Source organism: Rhinoderma darwinii, chromosome 1 (assembly GCF_050947455.1).
Source record: "Rhinoderma darwinii isolate aRhiDar2 chromosome 1, aRhiDar2.hap1, whole genome shotgun sequence".
NCBI classification, from domain to species: Eukaryota; Metazoa; Chordata; class Amphibia; order Anura; family Rhinodermatidae; genus Rhinoderma; species Rhinoderma darwinii.
Genome location: NC_134687.1, coordinates 167,778,714 through 167,806,165, shown reverse-complemented (window position 1 = coordinate 167,806,165; position 27,452 = coordinate 167,778,714). Strand labels below are relative to the sequence as shown.

Sequence of the window (27,452 nt, the reverse complement as noted above, 5' to 3'; positions counted from 1 at the left end):
AGTAGTTCAAATAACTAATTGATTAACAATAATTTTGTATTGTATCAAATTTTAAAGTAATGCGGCCCGACCACTTCACATTTTTTCTATATGCGGCCCACTTACACGGCCGAGTTTGAGACCCCTGGTTTAGGGCAAAGGTTGGGGTCACTCTTTTCAGGGCGGATTCTCTAATAAGGCAGGGTGACCGTAGGGCTTATTAGGGTTAGGTGTGCTTAAGCATTAACAGACTTTTTAATTTTATTAAAATCTATTAAAAGTTTAGTTTTTGCTTATGTTTATCATTATATTATCGAATTGCTAGTTATGTAATTTCCTACAATTATAACTGCAAAGGCTCCAGGGCCTCAATGCAAAATCTATAACAGGGCACCCCACCTACGATTTATTGTTTAGAACACTGGTGGCTTGCTATATGGCAGAGGGGTCTTTGGGTCCCCTCAGGCACCAGGGTCCACTGGATAACTGGAATTTATTTTTATTAGTACTAAACAACTGAACTGACTTATACAAAGGCTAATGTAATTTGGTATATTTATTTAATGGAAAACATATTTAGCTTATTGTGTGAAATATGTAATTAATGCTTTACACTACAAGGTTGGTGGTATCACAGAGTAAGGCTCTGTTCACATAGCAATTCTAGACTACATTTAGTGTATGCGTCGGGAAAATTCTAGGCGCATATGACAAACATATCCATATGGCCTTTTTTACACAACAAAAGACTGCCCTTTTGACATCTGCCCGGCAGGTATACATTGGTATACCTTTTTTTTTAAAACTGTATAGGAAAGTGTAGTCTGCAGTGCTTTCCTATGATGGAAGCCTCAAACAAGATGTGAACAGAGCCTAATACTCAGTAGTTTATGAGTTCTGGACAACAAATCGAAGTATAACTCTAGTCTTGTGTGGCTGAATGAAACTGCTTTGGTTGTCATGTGAAAAGCTGCAGTGCCTGAAATGAACTTGTCTGTAACAACTTAGACAACTGGAACCTATATAAAATCATGTACAGAGTTCATACATACACTTATGTCCATGTCTTCATTCACATACTGTATCTTCAGAAATTCATCAAAACTGAAAAGACCAAAACTCTCTGAGATCCAGATGCCAATAAATACTTACATTTACAGAGTCAATAAATGCCCTGATATGGAGCAGGGGGTGATTAGATTGCAACTGTTCATACATAGCACATATCTTCTCTGATTGGTAAAGATTTGATAACATGAATAACAGTTTTGGTATCACCCCGCTGGGATACTGGAAGGCTGTACAGTAGGAGATATGACACTAAGACCTCATTCAGACGAGTGTAAAACTCGTCCGTGTGCTGTGCTTGGAAATCACGCACAGCACAGGCCCATTGATTTCAATATAGCCATTCACACATGCAGGAGTTTTCACGCAGCGAGAGTCTGTTGTGCGAAACTCACTACATGTCCTATATTGGTGCGTTTTCACACACCTACGTGCCCATTGAAGTCAATCTGTGTGCTGTGCGTGATTCGCGCATCAATTCCATTTTTAAAAAAAAGATGCGCTTTGCGAGTGTGTGAAAAACACATGGCACTCGCAAAGCACAGATGCCATAACGCAATGCATATGGACCAGATCTACGCTCGTTTTTTACACGCGGAAATCTGTCACGCTCGTGTGAATGTAGCCTTACAGACTGAATGCTAACTTCCTTCTCTCAGTTGCATATTCCCATTGACTTCCCTACACAGAACTAGGAAGTACAACTTTTTATCCTGTTACATGACTTCAAATGTGTGCTGTGCCCTGAATATTACATCTAGAGCTTTCATTGTGGAATCATTTGAAAGCTTCTGGGCTTTAATAGGATACCAAGATCTAAGCTCTAACTTCTTTAACAGTGAAAGGGTTAATTCAGGCGTACTGGTTGATTTTACTACATAGATACCTTTTATGTCCTGGCAGAGCATCTGTGTTGCTGATGCACTTGGATAGTAGTGGTTGGAGGTGACTAGAAATGTAGAAATCTAAATCAACATATCTCCTTTTCTTTTTAGGAGCATGGTATTCCAACCAACATGGGTTATGCAGTGGCTCCGCATCACTCAGGTGTCTATCCAGTACATGTGCAGCTATATGAAGCCTGGAAAAGGGTATGGGGCATCAGAGTGACAAGCACTGAAGAATATCCTCACCTGAAACCTGCACGGTACCGAAGGGGCTTTATACACAATGGAATAATGGTAATTTTATTTTACAATCAAATCTTTGCATATATCTTACAATGAAACTGATATTAGCTTGTTAACACATGTAGTATTAAACATCTTGAATGTCCATTGCAATCAAATATTCCAATATTATAGTTCTCAATTTATATACGTAGCCTAAGGTTTTTTCCCACTAAAGAGCATAATACACTTCCATGAGCGCTATGTAATAACATATTTCTCCTGTAGGTATCCACAAGCATCTCCCCGACAATAACAGCTTATTGTTGGTGGTTTCAGCTGCTTCACCCATGGTGATTAGCTTATGGCCAGCGGGTCCTTATTTAGATTATAAATATATATATAAAAAAATCAAAATATCAAAAAGTGAAACTCATATATTATAGAGATTCATTACACACAGAGTGATCTATTTCCAGCATTTTTTTCTTTTAATGTTGATGATTATGGCTAACAGTTAATGAAAACCAAAAATATAGTCTCCCAGAAAATTAGAATATTATGTAAGCCCAATTTCAAAAATGATTTTTAAAACCAAATTGTTGGCCTACTGAAAACTATGTACAGTATATGCACTCAATACTTGGTCAGGGCTCCTTCTACCTGAATTACTGCATCAATACGGACTGTGACACTGCTGAGGTATTATGGAAGCCCAGGTTGATTTGATAACGCCCTTCAGCTCGTCTGCATTGTTGGGTCTGGTGTCTCATCTTCCTCTTGACAATACCCCATAGATTCTCTAAGGGGTTTAGGTCAGGTGAGTTTGCTGGCCAATCAAGCACAGCGATACTGTGGTTATTAAACCAGGTATTGCTACTTTTGGCAGTGTGGGCAGGTGCCAAGTCCTGCTGGAAAAGGAAATCAGCATCACCATAAAGCTTGTCAGCAGAGGGAAGCATGAAGTGCTCTAAAATTTCCTGGTAGATGGCTGCGCTGACTCTGGACTTGAAATAACACAGTGGACGAACACCAGCAGTTTACATAGCTCATCAAACCATCACAGACTGTGGAAACTTTGCACTGGACCGCAAGCAACTTGGATTGATGCCTCTCCACTCTTCCTCCAGACTCTGGGACCGAGATTTCCAAATTAAATGCAAAATTTACTTTCATCTGAAAACAGGACTTTGGACCACTGAGCAACAGACCAGTCCTTTTTCTCCTTAGTCCAGGTAAAACGCTTCTGACGTTTTCTCTGGGTCATGAGTGGCTTGACACAAGGAATGCGACAGTTGTAGCCCATGTCCTGGATACATCTGTGTGTGACGGCTCCTCAAGCACTGGCTCCAGCCGCAGTCCACTCCTTGTGAATCTTCCCCAGATTCTTGAATGCCCTTTTCCATACAATGCTTTCAAGGCTGCGGTTATCCCTGTTGCTTGTGCACCTTTTTCTAACACACTCCCTCTCAACTTTCCATTAATATGCTAGGATAAAGCACTCTGTGAACAGCCAGCTTCTTTAGCAATGTCCTTTTGTGTCTTACCCTCCTGTCAGCAGTCTTCCCCATGATTGTGTAGGCTACTGAACCAGACTGTTGGACTATTTAGAGGCTTAGGAAACCTTTGCAGGTGTTTTGTGTTGATTAACTGATTAGAGTGTGACACCATGAGTCTACAATCTTCAACTTTTACCCAATATTCTAATTTTCTGAGAGACTAAATTTTGGTTTTCATTAACTTTTAGCCATAATCATCAACATTAAAAGAAAAAAACCGCTTGAAATAGATCACTTTGTGTGAAATGAATCTATATAATATATGAGTTTCACTTATTGAATTGAATTACTGAAATAAATTAACTTTTTGAGGATATTCTAATTAATTGAGAAGGACCAGTATATGCAACAACATTTTTTTCTCTCTGATTGTATGTCATAGGAAGATTTTTTTATCTTTGTGATTTACACTCAATAAAGAGTCAAAAACATAGTTATTATACATATATTTTAATATCCATAAAAGAACAACAAATGTTTTACTGCAACAAAGAGGCTCTGTGACCAGATTTTGCAACCCCTATCTGCTATTGCAGCAGATAGGCGCTGCAATGTAGATTACAGTAACGTTTTTATTTTTAAAAAACGAGCATTTTTGGCCAAGTTATGACCATTTTTGTATTTATGCAAATGAGGCTTGCAAAAGTCCAAGTGGGCGTGTATTATGTGTGTACATCGGGGTGTTTTTACTACTTTTACTAGCTGGGCGTTCTGACGAGAAGTATCATCCACTTCTCTTCAGAGCGCCCAGCTTCTGGCAGTGCACAGACACACAGCGTGTTCTCGAGAGATCACGCTGTGACGTCACTCACTTCCTGCCCCAGGTCCTGCATCGTGTCGGCCACATCGGCACCAGAGGCTACAGTTGATTCTGCAGCAGCATCAGCGTTTGCAGGTAAGTAGCTACATCGACTTACCTGCAAACGCTGATGCTGCTGCAGAATCAACTGTAGCCTCTGGTGCCGATGTGTCCTCGCTCGTCCGACACGATGCAGGACCTGTGAGTGACGTCACAGCGTGATCTCTCGAGAACACGCTGTGTGTCTGCACTGCCAGAAGCTGGGCGTTCTGAAGAGAAGTGGATGATACTTCTCGTCAGAACGCCCAGCTAGTAAAAGTAGTAAAAACGCCCCGATGTACGCACATAATACACGCCCACTTGGACTTTTACTATAAACACGCCCACTTGGACTTTTGCAAGCCTCATTTGCATAAATACAAAAATGGTCATAACTTGGCCAAAAATGCTCGTTTTTTAAAAATAAAAACGTTACTGTAATCTACATTGCAGCGCCTATCTGCTGCAGTAGCAGATAGGGGTTGCAAAATCTGGTGACAGAGCCTCTTTAAAGACAGAATGCAGAAACTTAGTAGGTATACCCATTTTTAAAAAAAAATACTGATAATAAAAGCTTGAGAAGACGTTTCGGTGACCCATGTGTGTTAAACTATTAGCAGCATTACCTATGATTCAATTTGTGCATTGCCATGGGAACAAAAATTATTTCCTTATAACCATATAAATCTTACAGTTCACTTCATTTAATTATCATATTTCCAATTATTTATTTTCATGTAGTAACAAGCTTGTAAGGTAGTTTTCATTTTGTTGAGTAGTATTATCTTAGAATATCCTATGTCAGATGCAAATGACAACCCAAGTAAATAAATAACGTTTATGTCTAATTCTTACTATATAACTTTGTCTTTAATTATAGAACATGCAATATTAAATTAGAACCAACAGGAAAAGATAAAGTGGTAAACGGTATTGGCTTATTATTATTAGATTATTTTTTTTTAAATGCTAATTCTCACACAATCTGCATTTGTATGCTAGAATCAACAACTGCGTAAAATAACATACAACTGTTTTTAGAATAAGTTTACAATAATCCAAATATAAATGCATGCTCTGTTATATTGAAGTTCAAACTGAAAGTTCAGCCTGTATCCAGAGTTATGGTTCTAAAGAAGCCCTGAAAGTTATACTTACCTGATCGTTTTTCATTTTAAGGATGCTAGTTCGCATGACGTCTGGGATTTGGCACCTCTGCCAGGAAAGGTCTCCCAATGTACAGTATAAGCCGACGTTCCCATTGAATTTAATTGCCAAATGTATGCTCTTGTTTATTCGATGCACGTTGTGAATATCACCATAACTGTATTAAAAAGTACAGTTGATTTTAATGGTAGTTAATGGCAGTATAAGCAACTGCATAGGCATACTGTTGCATGCGTGTGGGGCATATGTTCGGCATCAGGGGCACCATTTCAAACTGTCTCACCAAGTGGAATAGCCAAAATGGCTTCCACCTAGCCTTAATTGTGTTCAAAAAATGTTATTCATTGTTTACATACATTTGAATTAATTTATTACAGGAATTTTGAAAGTAATAATTTGCCAAACTTTTTTTTAAATAATTCTTAAAGGTTGGCAGGGTTTTTTTTTTGTGGTCCCATAAACTCTTTCACCTCTATATAAGAAAAAAAAAAGAGCTCCCACTAGCTATAAGGCTATGTTCACACGGGGTATTTTGCCGAGTTTTTTGACGCGGAAAGCGCGTCGCAAAACTCGGCAAAAACGGCCCGAGAACGCCTCCCATTGATTTCAATGGGAGGCGTCGGCGTCTTTTTCCCGCGAGCAGTAAAACTGCCTCGCGGGAAAAAGAAGCGACATGCCCTATCTTCGGGCGCTTCCGCCTCTGACCTCCCATTGACTTCAATGGGAGGCAGAGAAAGGGTATTTCTCGCTGTTTTATGCCCGCGGCGCTCAATGGCCGCGGGCGAAAAACGGCGCGATAATTGCAGCGAAAATCGGCGTGCAGGGAGAGGAATATCTGCCTCAAAGTTCCAAACGGAATTTTGAGGCAGATATTCCTCCACCAAAATACTCCGTGTGAACATAGCCTAAAGATACAGTACTGTAGTTGTGCAGGTATTTAGTGGAGAACCCTCCACCCGAAATTTATTTCAGAACGTGTATGCTTGCTCTTATAAGGTTTTGATCCCAGACATAATACAAGCTGGCAACTGTTCAAGACTATTGCTTATTCAATTATTCATCTACAAATCACAAGGTCTATTATTAACGTAATATTATTGTCTGCCTTTATTATTTAGGTTCTGCCTCGACAAACTTGTGGTTTGTTCACACATACAATTTTCTATAAAGAATATCCTGGTGGACCAAGTGAACTGGATAAAAGCATCAAAGGAGGAGAGCTCTTCCTAACTGTGCTTCTAAATCCTGTAAGTGTTATTACAATATCTCTCACATGACAATGTCAGAATAACAAGTCCCTCATATCATTTATGTCAGATCATTATAAAGATCATTAGTTTGCTCCCCTGTTTATTAATGACATTCGTCTAATATATCCTTGCCTCAGTTTATTAATTAAATTTGTCAGATTGGTCTCCTATGGCTTTAATTTATATGTGTAATACTGTATGCTCTAAAATAAGTTTCCATGTGGGGAGCTCTGCAAATTCATTAGTCTTGCATAGCAGTGTGTCATTGTGTAAAATTGTGTCAAGGCACCACCAAATGAATGCACCAAGCAAGTATGTATGTATGTTATACTCTTGTACATTTGTAGTGAATTTTGTGACATTGCAGTAGTGTAAAGATTCATTTTGTAATAATTATTTTTCTTCTTTGAGTTGCCACCTATAAAAATAAAAAATAGAATAATAATTTGCCATAACATTAAAACCATTGACAGGGGATATATTATACTGTACCTGTCAATGGGTGGGATATATTACTAACAAGTGGAAGCAGGAAAAATGGGCAAGCATAGGGATCTGTGCAACTTTGACAAGGGCCAAATTGTAATGGCTAGAGGACTGGGTCAGAGATTCTCCAAAATGGCAGGACTTGTGGGGTGTTCCCGGTATGCAGTGCTTAGTACTTACCAAAAATGCTCCAAGGAGGGACAACCGGTGAGCCAATAAGCCAATGGGTCATGTGCGCCGAATGTTGATTGATTCTTGTGGGGAGCAATGTCTAGGCCACCTGATCCGATCCCTTGGAAGAGCTACTGTAGCACAAATTCTTGAAAAAGTTAATGCTGGCTATGATAAAAAGGGTGTCAGAACACACAGTGCATCACAACTTGTTGTGTTTGGGGTTGCATAGCCACAGACAAGTCAGATTGCCCATGCTGACCCCTGACCGCCACTGAAAGTATTAAAAAGAAGGGCACCTGAGCAACAGAACTGGACCATGGACCACAAGAAAAATGCGGCCTGATCGGATAAATTTAGTGTTCTTGTACATCATGCAGGAGGCCGGGTTCGTCTGCATCGCTAATCTAGGGAAGGGATGGAAAACAAAATGCACTATGGGAAGATGTCAAGCCGGCGGCGGTGGTGTTATGCTTTGGGTAATGTTCTGCTGGGAAACCTTGCATTCTGGCATTCATGTTGATGTTACTTTAGCATGTGCCACCTACAGTACTTAAACATTTTTGCAGTTCACTCGTTGATGGCAATGGTATTGGCCTTGTTCTGCAGGATACACTGCAAAAATTGTTGCAGGAATGCTTTGAAGAACCAAAGAGGTTAAGGTGTTGACTTGGCCTTCAAGTTCTTCAGATTTCAGTCCGATTAAACATTTGTGGGATGTGCTGAAAAAAACAAGTCTGATCCTTGGAGGCCCCACCTTATAGGACTTAAAGAATCTACTACCAATGTCTCAGTGCCAGATACCACAGTACACCTTTAGAGGTCCTGTGGAGTCCATGCCTCAAGGTCACAGCTGTTTTAACAACGTGAGTGTGACCTACACAATATTAGGCAGGTTGTTATAATATTATTGCTGAAAGGTGCATATGCAATAGATTGATAGACAGACAGATATACAACCTTTTACTTTGAAAATAAAATCTGCAATGCAAATACTAGTACTACTACAACTAACTGTAATAACTTTATTACTTGGCCCATAAAAGTTCAGTTACAATAGCTGCAAACCCTAAACAATCTCAAACATTAGTGTAACGTCTGTGATCAATGACCACGAACACTTTCCATCCTGTCGACGCCCTTCTCTCCAGAGATGTCTGCATATGCGGCCGTCCTGTTCCACAGTGACCACCAGGGTGCGCTCGCGAGCTCAATCAGCTTTGGAGCGCACACTGGTGTGAGAGAGACAACGCAGACGCACCTCTGGACTCTGTCTTTATTGCGGCCTCTGAGGCCATCTTGTACGTCTTTGCCCCCAAAAGCCCCTAAACCTAGGGTTGGTGGGAGAGACAACCCTGGGCAAAAAAGGACTTTTGTCTAAATTGTCCATTCCCGTGACCATAGTGTCCGGCAACAAAATGCACCGGGTCTCTGCTTATCTGGACTCTGATCCGCTACTCTAAGACTCTTAGCCCTGCAGTTGCCCCCAGCGGTTCTTCCGAGATATTTGAGGTTAAGGAGATCCTGGACACCAAAAGAGTAACAGGAAGAACCTTTTATTTAGTAGATTGGAGGGGGTTTGGTCCAGAAGAGAGGTAATGGGAGCCAGAAGAGAATCCCAATGCTCCTACCCTCATTAAGAAGTTTCTCTCTCGTTCTGGTCCAAAGAGGAGGGGGCATAAGAGGGGGATACTGTAACATCTGTGGTCACTGACCACAAACTCCTTCCATCCGGTCGACGCCCTTCTCTCCAGAGATGTCTGCACATGCGGCCGTCCTGTTCCACAGTGACCACCAGGGTGCGCTCGCGAGCTCAGTCAGCCTTGGAGCGCACACTGGTGTGGGATTGAGCTGATTGCTTCCAGAGCACCCTGGACAATAACAAGGGCTCTGCACCTTCCTATCTTGCCTGAGCCTTGTTGTCGTTATCCTAGTATATCTATGCAAATGGTCTCCTAGTGTTTTCCAGTTCCCAGTGTTCCCCATTCCTGCTACCTGTAACCTTTATCCCATGCTATCCTGGTCAAGTGCCGCGTTGAGCTGAAGTCGTGCTGTGCTGTGTTCCACGCCTGTCCTGCTACACCACGCCTGGCGCCTGCCTGCTGCCTGGTCCCAGCCGAGCCTGTCTTACTACTGTCTGAGTTACCACAGGTACACTATACAAACTATAGACTGTGACCTGTGTCCTGTTGGCCAGCTGCCATACCATCAAGGCGGTACGGCCCAGTGGGTCCACGTACCCCTCGTGACAATTAGTAGCATCAAGAATAGACATAATGTGACAGATTAACTAGGAGACTAAATTAATTTCAATGCATTCTTGTATTAAGTAAAATAGAATTAACCCCTTCCGACCTCCCACTGTCTTTTGACAGCAGGCGTTGAAGGTTCAGAATATACAGTGAGGTCTTTTGGCGTTGCTGTAGAACAGGCTTATGAGCTCTCCAGTGAGCGTTCATTCTCTAAGCAGGAAATATTACTAACATCTCCTGTTCTTAGAGCAGCCTAGTGAATACAGCCAGGGTTTGGAGAAAACTCCAACCCCAGCTGTTCAACAATTTAATTGCTACAATCCATGACTACAGCATGATCAAAGGGGAATCCCCTCTTCGATTGCCTCACCGGAAACCCAGTGACATTATCAGAAACTGGGGAAACCCCCTGCAGTCAGCCCTGGGAACCTAGAAAGGACCCCAGGTCTGTCTGTTCTGTAAGCCTGCTGTTAGGGCACACTATGTGCTGCTCTAACAGCATCTTGTGTCATAGTGATGCAGTATAATGTATTAGCATACGAGAGTATACTAATATACTGTATTATAAGTTAAAAAAAAACATAAAAACATTAAACCAACACATATTAGTATCTACACAGCCATAATAACCCAAGGAGTTAATTTAACAGATTATTTAGCGCAAAATGTGAACGAGATAAAAAATTTAGCTCGTCATTAAGACCTATTCAGGCCTGGTAATTAAGGGTTAATATACATATAAACATTAAAAACAGCATTTGATTGACATCTGTCTCCCTTGACCTCCCCATGAACACTGAGCACCTGGATATGTTCTGAGCAAACTGGCTAGGGTTCCACCAGCTCCCTGACATAAACACCATGTAGAGAGGCTTTTCTTCTACATGTTTTTCAATAGGGGAGACGGAAAAAAACTGCTGCCAGACATCATTGCCAGAACATAGGATCCGGCGTGTTGAAATAGTTTCCTCTGAAATACTGCCGTTAGTGGACGGTCAGGAAACCTCCATACACATTTGTTGGTGAATTCCGCCAAAGTCTTTATATGGGCAGCAAAAAATGGTATGACCTATGCTGCAAATACAGGTGTTCCCAACTATTATAATTATAAAACCTGTAATGATTATTGTATACATAATCATGATTATTATTATTATTATTAGTAGTAGTAGTAGTAGTAGTAGTAGTAGTAGTAGTAGTATATAATTTGCATCAGCAATATCATGCTATGTTTTAATTTAAAAGATTTATAATAGTATTAGTAGTGGTTATTAAACATGGATTGCTTTGCTATTGATGTATTTTATTGGAACATTTCTGCAAAATTAACAACAGTCCTCTAAATGTCCTACTTTGGCCCTAGGACTATGTATGTTTTTAATGTAATCTTAAGGAACACAAAATATCCTTTTAAATATTTCCTGCCATAATTCAGCCTGAGCAGTATCAGATGAAATGTGTCTGGACTCCCAATCACAAACAGAAAGACAAGTGATAACTGTGGGACCTATATGTACCCTCGTTGTTACTTTACCACGGCTGCCGGTTATTTACAGTACATACTGCTGCTAAATACATTCCAACTATGGTGAGCACATCCTTGGCACCTAGACATGTCAGTCATAGCTAAAGGAGATCAGCGTTAATACCAACGCAGTCATGATCCTTCCCTTAATACAATTGGCTGCATCATTGTTACCTTATATTCTGCTTTACCTCTCCAAATGTCTCCAAAAAAATGTTCCATCTGCATTTTAGCCTTTAAATATTGTGTTACTTTAAATAATTCTCCTATTTTTACAATACTAATGCCTGAATATATATCTGTATTTGGTAAGTAATCAGATTGCAATAATTCAAGTTGCTAAGAGATCATTTTTCTTTCTGACTGCTGCACAAAGCACAATGTAGCAAGATGGTGACTTTTATGAAAGGTCACATATTTGATATGCATGATAGTAGCCAAAGGATCAGGACCCAGAGGAAGATCAGTACTTTCCTGTTATTTATGGTCTAGTCACCATTTTTCTGACCATCTGTGAGCTAATATTATTGAAGTTATATTCCAAATTGTGAATGAACCATATGCAAGGTTCTAATGAGATAAAAGGTTCTAATGAGATAAAACATTACATAATACTTAAGAAAATTTCATATTAAATTCAATTGTGGAATCAGAACTTATAGTATTATGATGTAGATTGTTGTATGCTTTTAAAAGTTACATACTGTATATTTTACAAAGTCTACCGGGCTTTGGAAATTAATCATTTTTGGCTCCTAAATATTTGATTAGTTTGAAAACATTGATTATCCCATCATGAAGTTAACAAATCTAAAATGATAATAAAGAAAAAATTTACTTTTCATTGTAAATTATCACATTTTTTTTTTTTATCTTGTGTAAAATGTTTACTGGGCAATTTTTTCCTTTGATCTTTAATACACTATATCTAAAAGGATTTTCCGCTATGGACAATTCCTTTTTGTTAGAAGAACGCTGTGAATACTGCTTTTCACAGTGAGGCCCCCTACTGGGACCTTCAACTATCATCTTTAATCTGTGAATCAATTTCTATTCTGCTCTCATCTGTGTCAGTAGACAAGCGGAGGGATTAGAAAAGCTTTCCTAGGAGAAAGGGACTATGAGAGTAACTGTGCCATGCAAAACTGCTGCGATCACGTGGGTAAAGATTTAAACACACCTACATTTCTTGGACACAGACCAGCAGTAAAGGGCATCAATGGGTCGAGACCTTATGAAGAAGTAAGATTTTGAAAATTTAAAAGAAAGTACTAGCATGTTTTTAGGCTTGTTATATTGTGACAGGAGTTTGGATGTTTTTGTTGGTTTGTGGGAAAAACACATGGTTTTGAACCAATAAACTTTTATTCTAAACTGTGTGAGAGTATTACTACTGTTAAAATGTTGCCTCTGAGAGGCCATCAAGAATTAGAGGAAGAGGAGAGAACGACTTAAAGCCACAGTAGTTTTAGCTGTGAGCACAAACTGGTTGCATGGACTTTAATGCTAAACAATATGGAATATTAAAAACTAAAGGGCCTAAAGCTGTGCCCCTGTAATAAGCCAATATGGACAACCATAGAACATGTTGCATATTTAAATATGTAAATCATGCGTGAATTTGTTAAAGTGTCGAATAAAATAAATCCTATATTCAAGTATTGAACCAATATAAACTTCCAATACACTCATGTGAATGAGGCCTGATTACTATCCATATGTTTAGTGTTACAATTCCTAAGATCTTACATATTGGGGCAGATTTATCAATGATTAATGCTAGTTTTTTGTCATTAATCCAATGGAAAAATATTTATAAAGCCTCTACTTAATTTTTTCTGAAAAATATGAATGTAGTGAAAAAAGTGGGCAGGGCTTTAGAGTCGTATCAAACCTAGATTTGTTTCAAGGCACCGGTAGATTTATTAATTAATTTATTAATTTATTTATTAATTATTAAGGGCATGTGATCTTTTGTACGCTGCACGAGGGAATAGATCAGCGAACATTCGTATGGTGCACTGGTATTAATAAATCTCCCTTAATGGGTGGCATTTATTAAAACTGTCTAACAGAACAACACAGCTGACACCAACCAATCACAGTGCTGCTTTCATTTTTGTACATCAGTTTTAAAAATAAATTCTGAACTCTGATTGGTTGCTATTAATTTATAACACATTTTAGACACTTTTTATGCCTACCAAAATGGTCTAAAAAGAAATGTGGATAACAGAAGTAGTACAACGCATAAAATTCATTAAAAACATGCACCATTTTCTAGCAAAAATTATGACTCTACAGGTGGCAAAGGGAATAGAAGTGTGTCTAACCATTTGTATGAAATTGAACGTGTCATGTGATCCCTTTTGATAAACTTAACACAAATAATGGAGGAGTATACCATAAATGTATATGACCTGTAATTGAATGTATTTAGATGGTTGCCACCTAAAATTATATACAGTACGTTAAACATTACTATGAGATTACTACACATAATGGAGGAGTAGGAAATACCTATAAACTACTATTACAAAAAAATATATACATATTTCCATATTTGTATGTAACATCATCAAGGAGAACGTAAAAAAAAAACGTAGCTAAAGTAATTGATTTAAATACCTGTTAAAGAAAAATATGATAGGGCTTGATGTGATTACGTCCTTTGCCTTCTTAGGAAATTTCTTCTACAGATTCTCCCTTTTTTTATGCTTCTAAGCAGACAAAGGAGTCTTTGATGTAGATCAAAGAATATATTCCTGCGTATCTTCTTTATTTTCAAAATAATAATGCCAGCATATAGTATGCACATTTATAGGAAATGATTGTCATTAGTTGTTTAACAGCACTGGGAAAGACAGGCTTTTGACTTTTCACACATTACACTGTATCTTTTTTTTATACTCTGAGTCTTCATGCTTTAGATCAAACAATTTAATTTACTTATCACAGTCCAATTGGGCCACACTAGGATAAGAAAATTGCCAGAGATAAAAGCACACTAGCCCATTCATATTCCATTCTGTGTACCCTATAAGCTATACAATCTGGAAAGGAATGAGTCAAACAACACTAAAGGGGTTAACTAGGCCAATAGCAGTAGTACTTGTCTGCAAGGTTTCACATTTCTAACCCTATCCTTTCTAGACCATGGATCTTAGAGGGAACAATCTAAATTGTCTCTACTTAAGCGCTAACTTTTGGCAAAAAGCAAAACTTTTGACTATACTAAGGGCATGTTCAGACTTGGTGGAATTCCACTGCGAAAGGCCGCAGTGGAAATCCGCAGCAGCCTTTTTTTTTCTTTGATTTCTATAGCTTTTTAAGTAACTTAGTTTAGACGTTACGAAAAAAAAAAAACAGTGCGGCATTTAGGCTGCGGTGCGGAATTTACACACCGCAGCATGTACAGTGTATTGTGTAGAAGCAGTGGATTTTCACTGCGAATTTCATCCTTTGCCGTGCAAAGGCTGAAATCTGTGGCAAGTTCGCTGTGATATCCGCCAGGTCTGAATTAACTGTCAAATATGCAAATTTTCGTTGTGTAATTGCTGCAAAGTTGCGGCAAAATCTGCAGCAGAAAATTTCTGCCTCGTCTGAACATACCCTAAAGGAGTTCAACATTCCCCCAGATTTTTACTTGTTGGCATGTTGGTAATGCATGTGCACATGACTGTATTACAACTTCTGTAGCCATAAACTCAAAGGGGTAGTCCCATGAAATGTATGTATGATCACTATAGGTCCGATCGCTGGGACCCCCAGCAATCTCCAGAACAAGAGTCACATGTCCCCCGTTTAAATGGAGCAGCAGTCACACGTGCACACGACCACTTTATTCATTCTCTATGGGACTGATGGAAATAGACAGAAGTAGGTGATTAATGTTTTTCATAGTACAACTGCTTTAAAGCCAAGATCTTCTTTGGGAAAGGCTTTCTTGGTCTCAGAGGACAGGATCTGATGCCGTAATTGGGGTCACATATACAGCTTTGACACAGAGCCATAATATGGTCATGTGTATGAAGTCTCAGGGCTCATACACATGCAAGAGCCCCATACATAGAGCCTGTAGAGCATTGCACAGTGGCCGTACCGTTCCCTAGTACTGAGCCATACAGTCTCTGTGCTCTGGAGTGTATACAGATATATTCTCCCCTAGAAGCAATAACCTCTGTACATACAGCATCCAATGGATATCATATTCTGCCAGAAACCGAACTAAAAAACCTCTGTATTCCTCCATATTTAATCGGAGGCAAACGGAGGTACAGTAGAGGCCTAAACTGTGCCATTCCAGAGATTCAGCTCTATCCTCAACTAGACTGGAGCTGAAAGTTTGAGACATCATTACATCATGACAAAGTATAAGAGGGAAAAGAGCATCCGAAAGAGAGTCTGAGTAGAAAATGCACAGCAATATGGCTGCTTCTATGCTTTATCATTTGACTTAGAATTTAGAAAGAAAAGTTAAACCTCCGATTGGTTGTTATAGCAACTGTGAGACAGTTCAGCTATATGAAACCCATTGTACAGTACCACACACAAATTGGAATAAATACAGTACACTGCATAAATGAAAGCACCCTTTTAACATATAGATATATTTGTTTTTCTAAATGATAATCATTACAATTCATGGAAGCATGAAAACATTTTAATTTATTGAACATATACCTAATAACAACAGAAAGAAGCGTCATTAATATCTGAAAAATATCTGTATATTAATATATTATATTATGATGTATACTAGTATATTAGTCTATTATATTAGTATATTATATTAATATCTGTAAAAAAAATAATAATAAATCCATTGCTTAAATGCAACAAATACTTGTACTTAGAATGTCCTCTATTACTTTTAGGTAATGCGTTGACCCTTCCAAATCAGATACTCTTCCTTGTGTTTTTAGAATTAGAAATTATTTATATTTAACACCAACGCAGAGGTATCACACTTGTAAGTAATGTATCTCACTATTAAAATAAAAATAATATATTTAACTACTTACTCGGGGGCTGCCATGGTAGCGCCATCAGACTCCTGTGTACGGACTTCCTTGTCAAAGAGGTATTTCCATAAACACTTTGACACTGTCCAATCAGTGCTGGCAGTGTTAGACTGTGTGGGGACACACCCTATTGACAAGGGTTGATGGTAGCACCCAGTTGTCAATTTATTCATACATTTCTAGGAGGAATAACAGAGGAACAGCACAATGTAGAGTTCTAAGAAAATATGCTCCAGAAATGTTATTTCAAGGGGAATACAAGTATTTGCTAAAACAGACTTGTCAGGAGAGGTGACAGGTCTAATAACATCCATTTTTCAAAACTATATGACCACTATATGTAAAATTAGGTAAAAAACATACTATGGCTCATGTATAATGTGTCAAATATGAGACCTCTACAATAACCATTGCTTTTGCATTTTTCCAAAATTTATTATAATTATCAGTATATGTTTTATGTTAAGCAATGACTGAAACACATGCACCTTTTTTTTTTTTTTATCAACGTAACATCAAAATGTCAAACTTTTATGAATAGGAGTAGCTATGCTCCATTTTAAAGGCTGACTTATATTTCCCATCACCGACATTTTTTATGCATGAGCTCAATACCTTTAAGACAATACATACAGTAGAAACCTGTATTAATAATCAAAATGGTCCCAATGTATGAATGCTAGAAAGAGTTGGATGCATGTCTTACAAAAATGCCGACTTTTACAATGATTGATAATGCAGATACGTTTTCTAATTCACTTGAATAGTTTCTGGCATTTCATTGAGATTTTAATCGCCATCAGTGATTTTCTCTAAGTCGCTTCTGGCATTATGCAAATTAGAAGGAGATAATGACCTTGCCCTGAAAATTTATTCTTGGCTCTTAAAGGGAATAGTATCAAGATCAGATTGATTGAATGCTAAAATGGGTGCGGTTGTGTGCAGGCAAACCCCCGCTCTTCCTAATTTAGCCCAAATGTAGTAGTGTTATATTCACATAAACCAGCACAATTTTTTCTTTCCACACATCTTAGCATGTACAATCAGTTATATATAATATGCTTGAAATATTTAGATAATGAGAAGACATTACGTGGAAAGTCTGTCTCGTCCTGCAGTTCAGGACTTAGTATTTTATACATTATGTCAGTAATGTTAAGCGTAAGGGAAGAGCAAAATTAACTTTCACAGCTCAGACTTATTTGCTCAGAGGATAGGGGAATTGAACTCCAGTGTTGTCATCATGAGATCTGGTCCCTATAGCTTTTGCTTTAAAGAAGATAATGCAAGCCCTTTTGAGTGAACCTTATTACATGCATTTATGCAATAGTATCAGAAGTGTTTTTATCATGAAGTTTTGTTTTGTAATATGCTCCCAATGTTATGATAAAAGTATTAATAAAGCTTCCTTCACCACATGGGATATTGCGCACAATATATACTGTAATGTTCAGCCTCATTTATTTTCAATTACACAACGGTCATTTCTTTGTGTAGCGGAAAACTGAATATGTCTGTTCTGCTAATTAATTTCATTATATACACAAAAATATCTAAACAACATATCCACATGAAGTAATACAAGATATGTAAAGTATGTCACAAATCACAATGTGCAATTAATTAATGTGCAGGTAAAAATGGCCAAAGGACTGTGCACTTGCTCCCACTGCCCTAAAACAGTAATTTAGTAACTATGGTTTGGTTGTTTTCTTCTGTATCTAAGGCAATATGAACGTACTGTAAATATAACATCCAGTCTATAGATCTAATAATATAGCTCTTAGCTCAATAGTTAGACATTCTAAATAAAAATTACTTTATAGTAATACACAGGATCAGGTAGCAGACATCTTGTAAACGAGCCGAGTCAAACCAGGAGAGTATGAGGTGCCAAACGCAGAGCAGGAGAGTAGTGAACAAGCCGAGTCAAACCAGGAGTGTACGAGGTACAAAACGCAGAGCAGAAGAGTAGTCAGTAAGCCAGGGTCAATACGAAGGAGGGACAAGTAGTTCAAGAAGCTGCAGCAGGGCCAGGAAACCAACAGAGAAGAGTCACAAGCATAGGAGGAACAGGAAAGGCAGGTATAAATAGACAGAGGGCGGGAGCTAGCTCCGTCTGGCCAGGCTGTGATAGGCTCTCCCACTCCCAAGCCTGCCATCCTGAGTGGTGGAAGATGGAGTCAGTCTCACAGACATAGAAGCAGGTGCAGACTGATTACCTATGGGTGTGGATACAGAAGCTGTGCCTGGCAGATCCTTAACATAGGGTATGTGCACATGATAGCAGGCATTTACGTCTGAAAAGACAGACTCGTTTCAGTCGTAAATGCTCCTCCTCGCATTTTGCAAGGCTTCTCTGACAGCTGTCAATTTTGAGCTGTTCTTCATTGAGTTCAATGAAGAACGGCTCAAATTACGTCTGAAAGAAGTGTCCTGCATATAATGTATATAAGTGTCCTGCACTTCTTTTGCCGAGGCTGTATTTTTACGCGTCGTCGTTTGACAGCTGTCAAATGACGACGCGTAAATGACAGGTTGTCTGCACAGTAGGTCGGCAAACCCATTCAAATGAATGGGCAGATGTTTGCCGACGTATTGTAACCTTATTTTCAGACGTAAAACGAGGCATAATACGCCTCGTTTACGTCTGAAAATAGGTTGTGTGAACCCAGCCTAAACAGGAGAATATAAATCCTATACATCCAACTAAGTTTGTGACATACAGTACATATTGTAATAATCACTGTTGGAATCTGTATGAAAACATTACGTTACCAACGTTAATATTTTATATATTTTTTTAACATTATTATAAAATCACAAATATTGTACACTAATATGAAGCATCAGTACACAACGTATTATGGAAAGTCCCTTGTGATAGCTTGAAATTGATGAAACCTGTATGAAAGTAAAAGTGGAAAGGTCAAATCACTGATTGAAAGGAAGAAAACACAACACATAATGTAATATTACAGCTAATTAAAACAAAACATCTGGTGCTCATGAACATCTATGAATACATTTAGAATGTCTATAGTATGTTCTTGATGTTTCACAGCTGGGAACAATTAATAAGAAGCCAAGTTCTATTCCCAATGTACCCCCAAAAATGTATATATGGTGCACGCACAAAATCAATGTAATTGTCAGTAGTTCAGTCAAGATCCAAGTATTAACAGTGATGTCCATGTCAGAAAAGTATGATTAATTAGTTGCTTGCGCTCTGAATTTCTTTACCTAATATATCCATAAAGCAGGTACTCTAAAACCACTAATAGAAATTTCCGACACAGAGAGTTGGAATGATGCTGGATTATTAGATTTTCTGGACTGATGATTTCTTTTGCAATACAAAAAGATATAAGTGCATCTTTTCATGTAAAAGTCTTAGAGGAAAATTGAGGGCCTACAGATTTGTAGAAAAAGATGTGAAACGTCTGTTCTCTTCGAATATAAAATAATATCAAAATCTGCAGTTCTAACAACTCAAAGTAAACCAAGAATTTTATAGTGCCCCTCGCTACAAAGTAATACATACAAATATCTGAATACTGACATGCAAACATGGATTTGTAGTTCAGAGGCCGAATCAACAGCCTGCCTGCCCCGGTACTGCTGCTGCTCGATGGCCCTCACTCTCCTCCACCACGAAAAGCAAGTCTTCTGCCAAAAGATTGAGTATCCCTATTAATATAAAGCTTTATTATTCAAAGGGTCTACCAGTTTGGAAAACACATTTTTATGTATCAAATGAAGGAATTTTGAGGTAATAGAGATGGCTACTCTGTTCAGGATCCTCATGTCTGGGTCAGAGTGGAAATCGGCTACAAAGAGCGTCTCTAGAGGACCTGTCCTGCACTGCATTACACAGACAAGCCATTGATCTGAATGAGCAATGTGTAATGCTTAAATAAGTTGTCCAGATAACATTTTTAGCCTCTCCTCAGAATAAGCCATCAATAGCTGATCTGTGGGGGTCCAACTCTCCAACCCCCGCCGATCAGCTGTTTTGAAGGGGCCACAGTGCTCATGCAAGCTCTGATTCCCCTTCATTTCTTTTACTGCTCCACACTGTCAAGCAACGACACACTTGTAGTGGCAGTTCACAGTATTACAACTTTAAAGGAGTTTTCCAGCCAGTAAAAATTGATGGCCTCAGGGTAGGCCATCAATAGCTGATGGGTCGGGTCTGACTTCCGGGACCCCTGTTAATCAGCTGTTTTGAAGGGGGTGCAGCGCTCGTACTATTGTGAACATATTGTGAATATTGTGAACAGCTTCTACAAGTATGTCAGCGGTTTACAGTATGGAGCAGTATTAGCAATGAAGGGGAAGCAATGCTCGTTTGAGCACCACAGCCCATTTCAAAACAGCTGATTGGCGGGGGTGTCGAGAGTATGCCCCCCACCGATCAGATATTGACTGCCTATCATGAAGATAGGCTATCAATTTTATCTCTCCGGACAACCCTTTTAATTACCCTTGTGGTGAAGCTGCAGGAAAATTGATACTTACTGACAGATTTCACAACATGGGGTTTCTCGTGCGATCCCCCTTTAAAAGGAACACAATCGTAGACCAAAAGAATGTTGGACAATTATCTTTACTGAATACATAACTGTAATTACAAAGGCACACAGTCACTTTCTTTTTCATGGCTAACTTAATGGTTACAATTAGAGATGAGCGAACCGGGACAACCGAACCCGGTTTCGGTCCGAACTTCAGGAAAAGTTCGGTTCGCAGCGAATCCGAACTTTACCGGGTTCGGCCGAACCCGTTTTGACCGAACCCGGCTACATTTTGGCGCCTGCCACATGTTACATCTAAAATGGAGGATTACAGAAGATCACCTGACATCAGGCTACCCCATAATGCCTTGCAAACGGCTCTCCCAGCCTATCGGGAGGCAGCATAGGGGCGGGCTCAAGCCTGCAATAAAAGTCTATGCACGGAGCTCAGCGGCCATTTTACAGACAGGAGCTGTAGGAATAGCATCTCTGTGCAGTAAGGGAAAGCTTTAGGAATCTAAAAGGCAGGAATTCAGAAATCGAAGGGGCTCATCCACTACTCACTACTCAGCCAGTGTGTGAATACGCTTTTATAAGGGGCTCATCCCCGTTGCATCCAACTTGCAATACAGGCAGCCTAGTAGTACTATAAGGCCCAGCATTCCCTGAGTGCACTGCAGCGAGGCTGATTGAAATTCTCATTCATTGCCATTTGCCAAGCCAGTGTCCGTGTGTGAATACGCTTTTAAAAGGGGCTCATCCCTGGAATAACAATCCAACTTGCCATACAGGCAGCCTAGAAGTACTACAACGCCCAGCATTCCCTGAGTGCACTGCAGCGAGGCTGATTGAAATTCTCATTCATTGCCATTTGCCAAGCCAGTGTCCGTGTGTGAATACGCTTTTAGAAGGGGCTCATCCCCATTGCATCCAACTTGCAATACAGGCAGCCTTTGTAGTAGTGGTAGTAGTAGTACTACAAGGCCCAGCATTCCCTGAGTGCACTGCAGCGAGGCTGATTGAAATTCTCATTCATTGCCATTTGCCAAGCCAGTGTCCGTGTGTGAATACGCTTTTAAAAGGGGCTCATCCCTGGCCGTTATTAACAGGATAACAATCCAACTTGCCATACAGGCAGCCTAGAAGTACTACAACGCCCAGCATTCCCTGAGTGCACTGCAGCGAGGCTGATTGAAATTCTCATTCATTGCCATTTGCCAAGCCAGTGTCCGTGTGTGAATACGCTTTTAAAAGGGGCTCATCCCTGGAATAACAATCCAACTTGCCATACAGGCAGCCTAGAAGTACTACAACGCCCAGCATTCCCTGAGTGCACTGCAGCGAGGCTGATTGAAATTCTCATTCATTGCCATTTGCCAAGCCAGTGTCCGTGTGTGAATACGCTTTTAAAAGGGGCTCATCCCTGGAATAACAATCCAACTTGCCATACAGGCAGCCTAGTAGTACTACAAGGCCCAGCATTCCCTGAGTGCACTGCAGCGAGGCTGATTGAAATTCTCATTCATTGCCATTTGCCAAGCCAGTGTCCGTGTGTGAATACGCTTTTAGAAGGGGCTCATCCCCATTGCATCCAACTTGCAATACAGGCAGCCTTTGTAGTAGTGGTAGTAGTAGTACTACAAGGCCCAGCATTCCCTGAGTGCACTGCAGCGAGGCTGATTGAAATTCTCATTCATTGCCATTTGCCAAGCCAGTGTCCGTGTGTGAATACGCTTTTAAAAGGGGCTCATCCCTGGCCGTTATTAACAGGATAACAATCCAACTTGCCATACAGGCAGCCTAGAAGTACTACAACGCCCAGCATTCCCTGAGTGCACTGCAGCGAGGCTGATTGAAATTCTCATTCATTGCCATTTGCCAAGCCAGTGTCCGTGTGTGAATACGCTTTTAGAAGGGGCTCATCCCCATTGCATCCAACTTGCAATACAGGCAGCCTTTGTAGTAGTGGTAGTAGTACTACAAGGCCCAGCATTCCCTGAGTGCACTGCAGCGAGGCTGATTGAAATTCTCATTCATTGCCATTTGCCAAGCCAGTGTCCGTGTGTGAATACGCTTTTAGAAGGGGCTCATCCCCATTGCATCCAACTTGCAATACAGGCAGCCTTTGTAGTAGTGGTAGTAGTAGTACTACAAGGCCCAGCATTCCCTGAGTGCACTGCAGCGAGGCTGATTGAAATTCTCATTCATTGCCATTTGCCAAGCCAGTGTCCGTGTGTGAATACGCTTTTAAAAGGGGCTCATCCCTGGAATAACAATCCAACTTGCCATACAGGCAGCCTAGTAGTACTACAAGGCCCAGCATTCCCTGAGTGCACTGCAGCGAGGCTGATTGAAATTCTCATTCATTGCCATTTGCCAAGCCAGTGTCCGTGTGTGAATACGCTTTTAAAAGGGGCTCATCCCTGGAATAACAATCCAACTTGCCATACAGGCAGCCTAGTAGTACTACAAGGCCCAGCATTCCCTGAGTGCACTGCAGCGAGGCTGATTGAAATTCTCATTCATTGCCATTTGCCAAGCCAGTGTCCGTGTGTGAATACGCTTTTAGAAGGGGCTCATCCCCATTGCATCCAACTTGCAATACAGGCAGCCTTTGTAGTAGTGGTAGTAGTACTACAAGGCCCAGCATTCCCTGAGTGCACTGCAGCGAGGCTGATTGAAATTCTCATTCATTGCCATTTGCCAAGCCAGTGTCCGTGTGTGAATACGCTTTTAGAAGGGGCTCATCCCCATTGCATCCAACTTGCAATACAGGCAGCCTTTGTAGTAGTGGTAGTAGTAGTACTACAAGGCCCAGCATTCCCTGAGTGCACTGCAGCGAGGCTGATTGAAATTCTCATTCATTGCCATTTGCCAAGCCAGTGTCCGTGTGTGAATACGCTTTTAAAAGGGGCTCATCCCTGGCCGTTATTAACAGGATAACAATCCAACTTGCCATACAGGCAGCCTAGAAGTACTACAACGCCCAGCATTCCCTGAGTGCACTGCAGCGAGGCTGATTGAAATTCTCATTCATTGCCATTTGCCAAGCCAGTGTCCGTGTGTGAATACGCTTTTAAAAGGGGCTCATCCCTGGAATAACAATCCAACTTGCCATACAGGCAGCCTAGAAGTACTACAACGCCCAGCATTCCCTGAGTGCACTGCAGCGAGGCTGATTGAAATTCTCATTCATTGCCATTTGCCAAGCCAGTGTCCGTGTGTGAATACGCTTTTAAAAGGGGCTCATCCCTGGAATAACAATCCAACTTGCCATACAGGCAGCCTAGTAGTACTACAAGGCCCAGCATTCCCTGAGTGCACTGCAGCGAGGCTGATTGAAATTCTCATTCATTGCCATTTGCCAAGCCAGTGTCCGTGTGTGAATACGCTTTTAGAAGGGGCTCATCCCCATTGCATCCAACTTGCAATACAGGCAGCCTTTGTAGTAGTGGTAGTAGTACTACAAGGCCCAGCATTCCCTGAGTGCACTGCAGCGAGGCTGATTGAAATTCTCATTCATTGCCATTTGCCAAGCCAGTGTCCGTGTGTGAATACGCTTTTAGAAGGGGCTCATCCCCATTGCATCCAACTTGCAATACAGGCAGCCTTTGTAGTAGTGGTAGTAGTAGTACTACAAGGCCCAGCATTCCCTGAGTGCACTGCAGCGAGGCTGATTGAAATTCTCATTCATTGCCATTTGCCAAGCCAGTGTCCGTGTGTGAATACGCTTTTAAAAGGGGCTCATCCCTGGCCGTTATTAACAGGATAACAATCCAACTTGCCATACAGGCAGCCTAGAAGTACTACAACGCCCAGCATTCCCTGAGTGCACTGCAGCGAGGCTGATTGAAATTCTCATTCATTGCCATTTGCCAAGCCAGTGTCCGTGTGTGAATACGCTTTTAAAAGGGGCTCATCCCTGGAATAACAATCCAACTTGCCATACAGGCAGCCTAGAAGTACTACAACGCCCAGCATTCCCTGAGTGCACTGCAGCGAGGCTGATTGAAATTCTCATTCATTGCCATTTGCCAAGCCAGTGTCCGTGTGTGAATACGCTTTTAGAAGGGGCTCATCCCCATTGCATCCAACTTGCAATACAGGCAGCCTTTGTAGTAGTGGTAGTAGTAGTACTACAAGGCCCAGCATTCCCTGAGTGCACTGCAGCGAGGCTGATTGAAATTCTCATTCATTGCCATTTGCCAAGCCAGTGTCCGTGTGTGAATACGCTTTTAAAAGGGGCTCATCCCTGGAATAACAATCCAACTTGCCATACAGGCAGCCTAGTAGTACTACAAGGCCCAGCATTCCCTGAGTGCACTGCAGCGAGGCTGATTGAAATTCTCATTCATTGCCATTTGCCAAGCCAGTGTCCGTGTGTGAATACGCTTTTAAAAGGGGCTCATCCCTGGAATAACAATCCAACTTGCCATACAGGCAGCCTAGTAGTACTACAAGGCCCAGCATTCCCTGAGTGCACTGCAGCGAGGCTGATTGAAATTCTCATTCATTGCCATTTGCCAAGCCAGTGTCCGTGTGTGAATACGCTTTTAAAAGGGGCTCTGAAATGTCTGGGAAAAAAAAGGTTGTGAAAGGACGGGGTAGAGGAAGAAACACCCATGCCGTCTCCTCTTCCAGTCCAAATGTTGGATCTGTTGGTGCCAGACCCAGTAGCAGCATTTGTGGCACAAGACATGTGCCCAGTTCCACTAGTAGCAGCTGCCATGTGCCTGCTAGTAGTAGTATCAGCAAGCCAGACTTGTCCATCTCCTCCGGTGGGCGGGTTACTTTAGACAATACGGCCATTGTGGACTGGTTGGCTGGCTCGCGGTCATCTCAGCAGGAAGACTCTGACGATCTGGCTTCAAGCCAGGTTTCGTTGGATTCCAGATCCTCTACAGTTCCTTGGCACGGTGACAGTAGTAATATAGGTATTTCTAGCGTTGCCATTCCATCATCTATGTCTTCGCTCCCCCTTCCTAGCGGGAAGCCATCTTTCCTGAGAGTCCTAAGAGACATCTCCTCGGGTGCGAAGGAAGATACTGAACAACATAGTGATGATGATGATTTGTTTTCCGCGAGTCAGCCAACGGAGTGTGTTGCGGCGGTGGTGGAGGTGGAAGCGGTGACCGAGACGCATAGCTGCGGTAGTGGGGGTGTTGGTGGTGGTAGCCGTGGTGGCAGACGCAGTAATGAGGGGGGGCATGGAGCCCGCCATGATGTCACATCACATTCACAACACAGTGACAGAAGTGGCGGGGATGATGAGGAAGGCTATGATGATGATGTTGTTTTAGACAGGACGTGGGAACCAGGTGACGAGGTGATGACGGCGTCAGAGGAGGAGGGTAGTAGTGGCGGCACTGGATGTGATAAACAGCCAAGCCGAGGTAGGGGCAGAAGTCAATCTGCAAAACGTTGCAGCGGTAGGGTCAGCTCAGGAGCCGGTGACGGCGACACAGATGCTGGTGTAGGTTCCCGAAAAAAGCCTGCCAGACAAGGGGCAAGCTCGGGTGGTTGTGGTGGTGGTGGTGGTGGTGGACGTGGTACTACCTCTTTACGGTACTCTGCCGTGTGGCAATTTTTCTGTACCTTCCCAGAGGAGGAAAACATGGCACAGTGCCGTATCTGCAAGCAGAAAGTAAGGCGTGGGCAGGGCAGCAATGTAGGAACTACTGCTCTACGTAAACACATGGAACGGCATCACAAGGCCATGTGGGACAATCAACATGCCCCACCATCATGTACATCTAATGAAGACCCCTCTTCCGCTGCTGCTGCTGCTCCGAGTCCCTGTCATCTAAGTAGTAGCCAGGCCTTATCCACCATGTCGTTGTCATCATCATCATCACTGTCATCTAGTGCTCCTCCTATGTCCCGTCAGTTATCCATTACGGAATCGTTGTCCAATAAGCAACAATATATACCCAGTCATCCACTTGTCGTGCGGCTTAATTCACACCTGGCAAAGTTGTTGGTGGTGCAGTCGCTGCCATACCACCTGGTCGACTCCGCCGGCTTCAAGCAATTGATGGCGTGCGCTCAGCCTAGGTGGCGAATACCTAGCCGACATTACTTCTCCAAAACAGCTGTCCCTGCCTTGCACAAGCATGTGGAGGAAAAGGTGTCCAAGTCCTTGCAATTATCCGTGTGCAGCAGGGTACATGCCACCGTCGACACGTGGAGCAGCAACTATGGGCAGGGACAGTACATGTCTTTCACGGCCCACTGGGTCAATATTTTGCAGTCCGATGCACCACCGCAGCAATGCCAGGCATTACCACCTCCACGCTTGTATGTTTCTAGTTCAACTCCGGACACCAGGCGCCTACCATCCTTCTCCTCCTACTCCTCCTCCTCCTCCTTGCCTTCCTCCTTGGAGGTCTTCCCGTCCCCGACAGGACACAGCGTATCTTCCACTCCTCCTCCCTCCTCTTTTCATAGGTGCAAGGTGAAGCGCCACAACGCTGTCTTACACCTGCTGAGCCTGGGCGAGAAAAGCCA

General features: G+C 41.4%; 1 protein-coding gene across 2 annotated transcripts in view; it reads left to right on the top strand.

Annotated features, from left to right (window-relative positions):
- The window catches only part of LOC142738165 (bifunctional heparan sulfate N-deacetylase/N-sulfotransferase 4-like), a 323,501-nt gene that overhangs the window by 180,097 nt on the left and 115,952 nt on the right, over positions 1 to 27,452 (top strand). For both annotated transcript variants that reach the window (XR_012880590.1, XM_075849743.1), the window contains exons 5-6: positions 2,043 to 2,228; positions 6,839 to 6,967. Coding sequence is in view for 1 of the 2 variants with exons in the window: in XM_075849743.1 (XP_075705858.1) it covers positions 2,043 to 2,228; positions 6,839 to 6,967 (315 nt within the window). In the remaining variant the exon portion in view is untranslated. The remainder of the gene's footprint in view (positions 1 to 2,042; positions 2,229 to 6,838; positions 6,968 to 27,452) is intronic.